The sequence below is a fragment of the Lissotriton vulgaris genome, unplaced genomic scaffold (genome assembly GCF_964263255.1).
Source record: "Lissotriton vulgaris unplaced genomic scaffold, aLisVul1.2 SCAFFOLD_3172, whole genome shotgun sequence".
Lineage (NCBI taxonomy): Eukaryota > Metazoa > Chordata > Amphibia > Caudata > Salamandridae > Lissotriton > Lissotriton vulgaris.
Genome location: NW_028252339.1, coordinates 3,312 through 15,487, shown reverse-complemented (window position 1 = coordinate 15,487; position 12,176 = coordinate 3,312). Strand labels below are relative to the sequence as shown.

At 43.7% G+C, this 12,176-nt stretch overlaps 1 protein-coding gene across 1 annotated transcript in view; it reads left to right on the top strand.

Moving 5' to 3' along the window:
* Positions 1-10,993, top strand: part of LOC147662586 (E3 ubiquitin-protein ligase NEURL1-like) — a gene marked incomplete at its 3' end in the record, with an annotated part of 229,345 nt that extends 218,352 nt beyond the window's left edge. Inside the window, exon 6 of the mRNA XM_086951063.1 lies at positions 10,863-10,993. Coding sequence (XP_086807189.1) covers positions 10,863-10,993 — 131 coding nt within the window. The remainder of the gene's footprint in view (positions 1-10,862) is intronic.
* Between the last annotated feature and the right edge of the window lie 1,183 nt (positions 10,994-12,176).

The following is a 12,176-nucleotide window of genomic DNA, read 5'->3' as shown; positions in this document are numbered from 1 at the left end:
ATTTTTCTTCCCGTGAATGGGCAATGTTTTTTTTTACATACCCCTCTGTTTCCTTCCCCTTGCCAAGTAATACTTTAACTTTTGGCCCATTCAGTAATGTATTTTTGCCATGTTCTGTTGGCTCTACCACCTCTGCTCTCCAATGCATTATTATGGATCTTTTCGTCAATGCAAGGGATAAGTCAATAAATGTGTTACCTGCTTTCTGAAGTCTCGGTTTTGTGAACTGTCCACGTAAGCAGGCCTTCAGTGTTAACAAGCCTTCCCTGACCAGTAACATCACCAGGATCACTGTGATACTCTACAAGCAGCATTAATACGGTTGCAACCCCATGTCATGTGGAAACCATCAGCATTAATGATCTGTATAACCAGGTTTCTAATGTGAGGCCATTCACTTCTGTTAATAATAGTTGTAGCACCTCATGGATTTCCGACTCAGAACCATTGCTTCCCCACCTAAGTTTCATGTTCATAATTATAGCTCCATATGTTAAAAATTGTGATGTCAATTGTGATGCCTGAAGCATTTGTTCTTCGACCAGTGTTAAAAAAAGGGTACATCTTCTCCCACATTTCCTTTTTTTATTTTTTTTTATTTTATTGTTCTTAGCACAGCAGAACTGTAAACAAAATCACAAACTAATATAAATATAAATCAAATTGATCATCAAAAAAAGAATGTTCAAATTTTTGCTTTCAAGAGAGAGAAACTCATGATTCATAATAGTCCCGAAATGTGCTCCAAATTTTTATACCCAGTCTCTTTTTCCTTGATCCTTAATTGAAAATAAACTCCACTCCAAAGTATATAAGCTCAGCATTTTGGCACGCCATTGATGAAAGTCCGGTAGTTTTTCCTGTAGCCACTCCATGGCTATACATAGACGTGCAACAGTCATCGCAAAGAATATGAAGTGTCGATATTGAAAAAGTGTTTCCAAGTTATTATCTTTTTGAATTTTTCCTAACAACATCATTGCTGGGGAGATAACAACCGTTGTTTTAATTACCAAAGAAATACATTTTTTCCAAATGCTCAATAAACCCCCGCAACTTATCACAGCTATAAAAAATATGTATCGCCCCAGCGTCCTCATCCCCACATCTAAAACATTTACCTTCATTTCCAGCTCCCCATTTTGCCATTCGCTTAGGCGTGTAATATAAATCATATAACGATTTAAAGAACTGAGCTTTCAAGTTTGCTGACATGAGCGCCTCCTTTGACAAAATTAAAAGATCCTCTACATCAATTTCTATATCTCCTAAAGATTCTCTCCATTTTAGCTGCACTCTCTCAACGTCATCTTTCTTAGCAGAGACCAGGGATTGATAAATCACTCCAATTTTAACCGATCTATTAATTCCTTCAATGACTTGATGTTGAATAAAGTTCGTACGTCTCCGATTTAAGTAGTCACAAATTTGTAGGTATTTAAAAAAATACCATCTGGGCAGTGAGTATTTCTCCTTGATCTCTGCAAAAGATTTACAAATCCCATTCTCATTAACAATATGACCTAAGATCTTGATACCTTTCTGCTGCCACATGTTGGTCATTGCATCCGAAAAAATCCCAGGTAAGATCCTATGTGCATTGAGCGGAGTATAATATGATACTCTTGCTAAACCCATATTATTTATAAACCATTTCCAGACCTTAAATGCCCTCATCGTAACCTTAAACCTTGTTCGCTTAAAATAACTCCCATCAATTTCTTTGACTAGGATGTGCTCTGCATATGGCCCTAACTGTATATCGAAAATATTTGGCGTATTAGCATCATCACTTTCATGCTCTCCTGTTATCAGGACCTTCATTATCAATAAAAAGCAAGTTATATAATAAAGAAAAAAGTCAGGTACACCCATTCCTCCCCTTAGAACTGGCAGCGTCATGTAATTCATTGCCCTTCTAGGTCTCCCAGGGCTCCATATACATTTCCCACATTTGGATTGTAGCGCCTGTATTTTATCTTTAGTAATTTCTAGAGGTATGGATCTAAATAAGTACAAAACCTTTGGCAATATATCCATTTTTATGACATTAGAACGTCCAATAATAGTTAGATACAGCCTCTCCCACCTGTCCAGAGATGACGTGATTTTTGCCATTAAAATATTCCAATTGGCTTGCACTAATTCCGTCACATTTGCCTTAATTAAAATACCTAGATACGTTACTTCTTTAACCACCCTCCTGTCTTGCCATTTAATCGTATCAGAACAAAGAATTTGGGTTTTTGACTCATTCAATTTATATCCAGTTATATAACCAAATACCTTCGCTAACCGCTCTATTTCCTTTATTGCAGTTACAGGATTAGTTGTAACCACTGCAATGTTGTCAGCGTATGCAAAGACTGAAAAAAATTAATCCTGAACTTTATAAGGAGGAATCAAGTTGTTCCGGCTCAGTAACTCAATTAAGGGATTTATGTAAAGGGCACATAAAAGGGGAGAGCAAGGACAGCCTTGTCGTGTACCGCGTGATATGATGACATTTTCGGAGAGTTGGCCCATAACTGATATCTTTGCCACAGAATGTATATATAGTGATTGAATTGCTCTAATACATTTTGGTCCAAAACCCATTTTTTCATTAATTCCCAAAGATACCCCCACTGCACACGATCAAACGCTTTTTCCGCGTCTAACAGAATCAGCGCTAGATCGTTTTTGTTCACCGAGGCAATATCAAATAGAGAAATAACTTTATTGACGTGTTCTACCGTCCCCCTTCTGGGGATGAAGCCATTTTCTAGTGTGGCGATGCCAACTTCTGTTCATCCATCCACATTCTTTTTTTTTTTTTTTTTTTTTTGAAAACCTTTATTTGTGCATCTAGATAAGTACAAATAGTGGCCTACAACCTTCAGGCCGGCCACAAATACTGTTGAGCACAGTTGCATGCAATACAAAGACGCGACAGCATATCGATATTAAATAACATATAGTCAGCAGTTACACTGTAGATCACGTGCCTTCGCGCCTCAGGAGTGATGAAGGTCATTTTTAAAGTTTTCATGGCTACTAGTAGGGACCAACTATTTTGCAATAATGATTAGAATACTAACGAAAGGAAAAAGAAAAAGAAAGGGTCCGCGTAGACATAAGATAGCAATATCAGCTGAGGCATACACAGCCCAGCATTTCCGAGGGCAAAACCCACAATAGGTGTCATGACGGCCAAAAAGTGCGCAACCAGGATAGTGGACCCGTGGTCACATCAGCACCCATCGCCACCCGCCCACCAACAACCGCGACACGGACCCAAGACAGAGGAAGAAGAAATAAATTAAAAAGAAAAAACAAGGCACCATAGGAACATAAAGAAATAAAACCCATCCCTCAACCCCCACCCTATACGCATGCGAGGCTACGGCCTACCCCCCCCCCAGCAGCGCACCTGTCGCCCCATAAACCCGAAATATAGAATAAAGTAAGAGAGAGAAAAAAGAAAAAGGACACCTTTGATATAGGGAGCAAGAAAGGAGAACCCAGTCTAAAACTCCCACAAAAACCTAACCCCGGAGGAGGGCCATTTTGTTCGTGTCACGGACTCCACTACCCGCACCAGAATCACAGCGCAGCAACTACAGCAAGCATATACAAAAGTCATCTTCCCTAATGAGGGAGAGATTCTCAGTCAGGGCCCCCGTGTGTGTCCAGACAGTGTAGCAATCCGAGTCCCCTCCAGCCCAACAAAACAGTGCAGGGCCATCTCAGCAACTATTGTCCCCGGATCCCCCGCCCGTGAATACGTCCACCCCATTAGGAAAGGACAGAATCAGGTACACCCTCCTCGTTGACCGACCAGGCATGAAGTCAGAAATCAGCCATAACCAACAGTTATCCCCGGTCCCTAGCCCGCAAAAGCTACCACCCCAGTAAGCAGGGCCAAAAGAACTGACACATAGTCACAGCCTGTTATGGATAAGGACATTAAAAGCAGCACATACAGAGTCACAGGATAGCGTCCCGTCAGCCAGATTGAGAAGTGCAGCGCAAAAGCGGGCAGTTCGGGGGAACACAATCAAGAGGAGAGTGCAGCAACGTGACGCAAACAATCCGGCACACCAGGCAAGTGCAGTTTCAATGGATATAGCAAAAAACAGTCCGAGTCAAGTCCCACCAGCCAGCTTTTAAGAGTATTGAACAGATTCCCTTCAGCCCTGGCCAGATCTTGACTGACTCTTCAGAGATGGCCGACTGGGGAAGTCCGGGTCAAACAATGCAGGAAGACAAGATGGCCACCACTGGTGAAGAAGAAGGAGGCAGAGGCAAAATGGGCGCCTCCCGTCACTTTCGGTGTTGTAGACGCACAGGATAAACACCACAAGACTCAAAAATCGATTTCCACACCACCGCCTGAGGAAAGATCTCCCCAAGGCTGCAGATGCAAAGGGGAACGAGACAAGCGAAGGCAGAGTCTGATACACTAACCTCACAGTTGAGAAAGTTGCAATGTCCGACTGGAGGGGAAACATTGTAGCGCCTCTGAGAGTACCGACCTGTCGTTGAAAGTGAAGTCAGGAGACGGGGAAAGGCAACAACTCTCCGCACAAATTCTGCGCCTCAGTGCCCCCCGATGAAATCAACAGGGGCAAGCCAGCACAGTTCTGGTAGCTGGTCGGTCTCCCGGGACTCGAGAGAAGAACATTGTCGAGTCGCTCACTTATCCTTTGGAAGGAGGCATGACAATCACGGCGGAGCTCGGTCAATGCGGCAAGAACGGTCCCGTATGTCGGCTCAGAGTTTAGGGTCTCCAGTTCCGTCGCAGGGGACGGCGTAAGTATCGCAGCCTTCAGGTCATCGGTGGGCCGGGCGGCATAGTCGTGGCACAGGACAGTCCCAGCTTGCACGGGGAAAGTGGCCGCCATCGCTCCCTCCCAGGGTTGTATGCACGAAGAAGGGGCAAGGCACGGTATGAAGGCATCACAAAGCGGGCCGTCGTCGCATACACCGCTCACGGTTCCGGAACGCCGCACAGGAGATTGCATTGTCAATCCGCCGCTAAAAGAGGCAATCGCAGGAGTGACCAGCAGGAGAGAGGCAGTCGTTGGTTCAGCGACCCTCAGCGGAGTGGAGGCAAACGGGGCGCAGGTCCAAGGCTTCGGCGGTCATCCAGACTCGCGATGATATCTCCGGTAGTATAACTCGCAGGGATCCCGGAGGCACACGGGCAGGCTCAGCGCGGACACAGCATCACACCGCCGCGGTCAGAGTGCAGGATAGAAGGCAGGATTACAGCGCTGGAAGTGCAGGCTCGCGGAGCCGAGACTCGGCACGTCCGTTCAGGTCGCCATCTTGGCTCCTCCCCCATCCATCCACATTCTTGGCCCAAAAAAATCATTGAGTTCTAGAGATTTCTACGAATGGTGTGGTGGGAATGTGAAGTGTTTTCGCAAGGTCTTTTTCACATATTTCCTCCAAACATTACAGAGCTATCCACCGTGGTTTGGGTAATTCTTTGTCTATGCTTTCCTTACTCATTATCAATGCCATGCCTGAATCTGATTGAGCTTTGTGTGATTGCCATCCCACCACTTAACAATAAACTGCGTTTGAGCTGCCAAGTAATAAAGCTCAAGGTCTGGAATCCCCAAACCACTTTCAGATGTAAGCAGTGTCAGAACATTCAAGGTGACTATTTGTCTATACCCCCTCCATATAAAGAAGCTCCTTTAATTCCTTGAACCGCTTTGCTGGGACCCAGACAGGTGACTCTGGGCGCAAAACCACTTCAATTAGAGCTATGTGCCACATTGAGAGTTTCAAGCAATTTCAGAAGTTGATTTTATCCTTCAGGGCTTAAAGTGCACCTCCTAGGTTGCTGTCAAAATGTCCTTACTCTGATTCCCAGGTTTTTGAATGTGTGTTGTTCTAATGTGAACCTCCAACTATGCAATTGCTATGGTTTCTCATTCCATGCTGGGTCAATGGGACGTGCGCAGATCTTAGACCATTTCGCTTGTAAGCCTATTAAACTCCTGAATTACTTGTGGCAGAATACCACCTGATATACTGACTCTTTACTAAATCTTTTTAGATACTCAAGGGGGCGCACCAAAATGAGAGTCCAAGTAGAATAAGTAGAAAAATGTTCTTTATTTATCTTTGTTCGGCAACAAAAGGCATATCAATAAAATCCAGCCTGGAACCAGCCATGCAGAGACGCCGAAACTGACAACGGTAACCACAGCACTGTACCCACCTGCAATAAATACAACCAGGGACGGGTAGCTCTTTGAAATATAAGAACGTTTTTCGGACAAGACCTACAAAGTCCATGATACAAAGAAAAGATAAGGGAAGAGAGACACTCCAAAGGCTTTTAAAGAAATAAGCTGGAAGAAAGAAATGATCAGAAAATTCCCAGTGTGACTACAGAGGGATCTTACAAAAAGACAACTTACCGGATATACTCGCAGCGCCCTGAAGAAACTCCTTGGTAGGGAGTGAAACGCGTTGGCTGATCTCACTGCTTATTTTATTGATATGCCTTTTGTTGCCGAACAAAGATAAATAAAGAACATTTTTCTACTTATTCTACTTGGACTCTCATTTTGGTGCGCCCCCTTGAGTATCTAAACTGTTTAACTGATCTGGAGAGCACAGCGACGCCAAACAGCAGCTGGTGTCGGGGTTGGCAGCACAATATCAAACTGATTTGAACACAAACCTATTGGCACTGGAGTTTAGGTGCGGCATTTTAAGGTCCGCTGCTGCTTTTTCGTACAAAATCTTTACTAAATCTTGCATGTTTCCATTAACAAGTGGAATATTGTCAAACAGTTTTCCAAATTGACACGGTTTCCTGGGTGTTACAGGGCGAATTAGTGTCAGAGCTCGAATTGAAATAACGGAGAATTGAGCAGTCAGCAAGGTAATACTTTTAAGTCACACAGTTATGTTATGTTGCTGATTTTGCAGGGTACCACAGTTCTCAAACACTGCACGCTTATCACTCCAAGGGATCACATTGTTTCACACCAGAATACTTCATATTTAAATGTTGATCCCTGCAGCCATATTCATCAATCTCCCGTTTTGCGAGGCCCTAATAGCGAATTATAGCGATTCGCTATTAAGGACTCGCAAAACGGGGTTCATGTAGGATTAGCAAAAAGTTTTGCGATTCCTACTGATTCCTTATTTGCGATTAGCAAATTGCTAATCGCAAATAAGGAAAAACTCCCCATTCATTCCTATGGGCCAAAAGGCCCATAGGAATGAATGGGGAGTATTCCTTATTTGCGATTAGCAATTTGCTAATCGCAAATAAGATTGCGATTTGAAGGGTGCCAGGGGTGTCCAAAGGACACCCTGTAGCACCCCTCAAATGCACATTTGAACAGGTGTTGCTCTATTAGATCTCTATTAGAGATTCCTTAAATCCAATTCCTCGCAAATATGCGATTTCGCAAATAGCGATTTTTGCATTTGGGATGATGAATCCCAAATGCAAAAATCGCACTCGCAAATGGCCAGATTCTCAAAATCTGGCCATTTGCGAGCGCAATTCAGTTTGATGAATATGGCTGCTAGTTTGCATTCTCTGCCCACAGCTTAAATGATGGACAATTTCGCAAAATGAATGTGTATTTCTTGCTTCCTATTAGCCTCATTTCAATCAGCACCTATTGTTTCTTTGAGGCCAGAGACTCAACTTCATAATCCCATCTGTCTTCACTTAGATTCTTTCTCTGAATCTTAGCCAACTCCAGTTGCAGTTTGTGGACGTGAGACAAGTACTAGAGAGCCTCGCTGTATCTCCTTTGCTTTGCCAGGAGCAAACAATAGAATAGGACCAAGTAAAAGAGACTGGAAACCAACCCGAGGGAACAGCCCACTAGCTCCTTCTGCTCCAATCATGACTCTTACTTCTGTCGTTTATGACACCCTGACCGAAGCACATCATCTTCAGATGTCATATATTTGAAATATCTAGAAACACACCTCTTTCTAGATGACTAACTGATGTCTTCATCGGAGCTGGCAAACACGTTGATTCATGTGGCTACAAAAGCTACATGAATTAGTTCCCATTGGGCAGCTATACAGTACCAGCCTTGACTTTGACACAATATTATGAGCTGTCTAGAACCGCATATAAAACAACCCCCTTCTAACAAGGATGGACAACATGGCTGGATCAATGGGTCGGGCAAAGCGACCATTGCAGACAGTAAAACTAGACTTAGAAGCCAATCACGTAGTACAGTGGAAGCCTTCCACTCCAGTGAGCTCCTCAGGTCAGAAGCGTGTGCAGAATTAAAATGTGACATCTTATGGACAGAAGCCACACCAGCTTTTTTCTCACACAGCTACTTTTAACCTTATCCAGCTTTTTTACTTTTATGAAAGACTTCATCCTAACTGGAGCCCTATTGAGCTCTAAATGCTTAGAAGAGCATCACAAGTATGCTTCAGACCATTAGATCATACATTACACATGACCTGTGCGCTACATCTGCCTTTGATGATACATTGGTAGGGCGAAGGAAATTGTGAAGGGTTACCAGAGTTACCGGTATTATATGGTGAAAACAAATACAACAGGAGAAGGAGTTGCCATGATGTTCTGTATTTCATTTTGTTATGAAAAGATAAAGCTTGTACAACACCACCTTCAAGAAGATGAATCATAACGTACACTGGGCTGTATAAGCCGCCCTGCAAAGTAGGTAAAACTGAAGTAAACTTTAAAAAGTTTTTGTAACAATTATCAAACAGTGGGACATGTCCTAGCACCAAAACAAGGAAAATGGAGCATGGAAGAAAGAGAGAGGAGGGAAGGATGGCTAGACACAACTTTCGAATCATTTAGCACAACAACTGATGTCCATATGGGCAAGATCTTAGCTGGCAGTAGTTGGACTACAGAGTTTCTCTCTAGGGTGATTAACATTAAATAAGACAGGAAACGTTATTCTTGTCGAGGCTTCAACCTCGTATGGCTTTTCCCTTTGTGCCTTGAGTGGAAGATGTATCTCGTTGTGCTGTCTTGATTTGTTCTTTTTTTACACATGGCCTCGGATACTTTTCTGATGACAGTAGGACCTTTTTTCCTCTGAAGTGCTTCATACTTCAGATGATGAAAGAAGTCCCTGCTCTCTCACTGCCTTACATACTCTTTTATTGCAGCAGTTCTCAATACTTTCTCACTTGCATAGAGATGTGTGAAAGTCACAAAAATATAATACCTCCATCTAGACGTTCACCAAAGTGTCCATTAACCCCTTGCCTGCTGATGACGGAAGCGCTCCGTCATCAGCTGCGGTGGCGCTGTGCTGATGACGGAGCGGTTCCATCATGGCCCGCTCTGAGCGCCTGCGTGGCGCGAATTCCGCGCCTGCGCTGAGCGTTCCATTGAGCGGGGCGGGCCATGACGGAACCGCTCCGTCATAAGCACAGCGCAACCGACGCTGGTGACGGAGCGGTTCCGTCACCAGCATGCGGCCGCCCCGCCCCCTTAGCACTGCGGCGGAATAGCCGCCGCAGTGAAGGGGTTAAACAGATCCTAAAATTTCAACAAGTTTCTGTTGGGTTGGGCACCGCTTCCAAAAAGTGTCCTTTGAAATATCTGCTCCATTGTTGTTTTCCTTATTTTTCTTCATAAGGGGCCCCAAAACTCTAATGGTGGTTGCTTTTGCTGTATTCTCCCCAGGTGGAGTCCCAAGGTAAGCTTTTATTTCCGAAGATCAGCACTTCAGTTTTGTCGATGTTGAGCTTGAGGCAGTGTTGTTTCATCCAATTGGCAATGCTCGTCATGTATTGTTTGAACTTTGTCTTGGTGGTGACAGTTTCATCTGAGAGGGAAATAATGATCTGTGTGCCGTCAGCGTAGGACATTATTGATTCCTTTGGGATCTGATGATGGTAACCAGAGGAGTCGTGTACATGTTGAAAAGTGTGGGACTGAGTTATGATCCCTGTGGAAATTCGCAGATAAGGCCCTTGGGTTCGAATGTGAATAGTGTGAGCCTGCCTTGTGTTCTTCCAGAGAGGTAAGAAGCTATCCATTTGAGTGCTGGTCCTTGTATACCCACTGTGTGTAGTCTTGTGATGAGTGTGTGGTGGGAGGCGGTGTTGAAAGGGGTGAAGAGGTCGAGGAGGATGATGATGGTGGCGGTCTGTCCATTGTCGAGGATGGTGCATATGTCGCCTATGGCAGCGATGAGGCCTGTTTTGGTGCTGTTATTGTTTGGGAATCCTGAATGCGAGTTGTCCAGGAGTTTGTGATGTTCTAGGTGGTCAGAGAGTTGTCTGTTGGTTGTCTTATCAATGACTTTGGGTGGGAAGGGTAGCAGCGAGATGTGTGGGTAGTTGCTGAGTACTTCGGGGTCGGCTGAGGGTTTTTTGAGGAGGGCGGTGACTTCGGCATGTTTCCAGCTATCTTGAGGGAGGTGTTAGTGATGGATGTGAGTGCAACGTCGTTTGTGGCTATTCCCAAGTTGTAGATATGGGTGCAGGTCCCTGAGTGGGCTCTCTTCATTATTGCTGCAGTGTCCTTGATGGATAGAGTGTTCCATGCTATCAGGTGGTAGTCTTTGGTTGATGAGGTTTGTAGGCTGGGAAGGTCGATCGAGGGTGGCTGGGGTTCGAAGTTGCTGTAGATCTTGGTGATGTTTTCATGGAAGAAGTAGGAGAGGTTGATTCAGAGTTCTTAAGTAGGGGTGGTGGTGCTGGTTGCATCAGTTGGGTCGGTAATTTCCTTGACGATGTCAAATTGTTCCTTGCAGGTATTGGAGCTAGATTTGACTCTCAGGGTCAGGGCCTTTTTCTTGGTATCTTTCACTTGATGGTGAGTGTCTAAGTGCTTCTTGTAGTTGTTTCTTGTTTTGATTTCTCAGGTGGTTCTCCATTTCCTTTCGAGTTGTTCGTAAACTGTCTTGGACCCTCTGAGGCCAGTGTTGTACCAGCCAGCTTGATTACAGGTGCAGATAGAGATCTGGATGTTAAAGCTGTTTGTGTCATTGATGAGGTAGTTGGTGGGATCTGGGTAGTTGAGTTGGAATGAGAGGCTAAGAAATGTTCATGCTGGTTTTGGGAAAGTTGATGTTGCAATACCAGATATCATTACAATAGATGAAAAATAGCGCATGTCACGGTAAGCTGACTAGAGGCAAACTCGTAATAGGAATGGCAGAAGCGCTTGATTGCGTTTATGAGGCATATTAAGTCAAATAGAAATGGTTCAAAATCCGGATGGAGGGAAGGGTTAAATCTTGTGCGCTATCTGGGTAAAAATAAGGGGGTATGTTTATAATGACTGATTAATGAGGAATGCTTAGTCAAAACCTCATTTTTTACTGAAAGAAGGGTGGAGATGAACATAGAGTGAATAACGGCAGAAACAAAGAGAAACAGATTAAACAAGCTTGTTACTGATTTACATATGCTATAATAATGGTGATGATTGTGTAAACGATTGCGTTTGTTTTTTAGATTCCCCTGAGGAAGGGAACAATCCCGAAATGCATTGGGTATTTTCAATAAAGAAAACGTGACATGCGACAACCATTTTTCCTGCGTTTTTGTAAATACCTCTGCATGGCAGTTTAACCACATGGCTGCTGCGGGGATTTTTCCCCTGTGCTGCAAATTGCTCTTTTGCTGCAGTTATGACGAGCTCAGCTCGTCATCAGCACACGACACCCGTGGGTGATGACGAGCTGAGCTCGTCATCAGCATCGAAAGGGTTAATGGATAAAATGGATTGAAGAATAATGAAAAACGGTCAAAATGAAATTTAAAAGAATATTGGAATAAGAGAAGTCAAAGTATTCAGTATTCAGTATAGAATATCCCTCCTTGGTCCTGAGGAGAATCCCCGCATTTAAGGGGATTCGAAACTCGTCAACCTTCTGTTTTTGTTAGGCCACTCTGGTTTTCCATCTTCTGCAAATTATTTGATAAAGTGTCAATTATGTTAGATGGCCTACGTTATAGACTAAGTTAGTTCTTTACAAAATAGCTAGCATTTAGTACCGCACCAATAAAAATTTCCTAGGTGGGGCACTTTCTTCAATTCTTTGGATGTAGGAGTGAGTGTTTTTTGGTATGAGTATGACTGTAACACAGAACGATTGCGGTGTATATAGTGCTTTTCTTACAGTATGAATGAGCTTTTTGTTTTTTCTAAAAAAAAATCCTTGCATAAATTC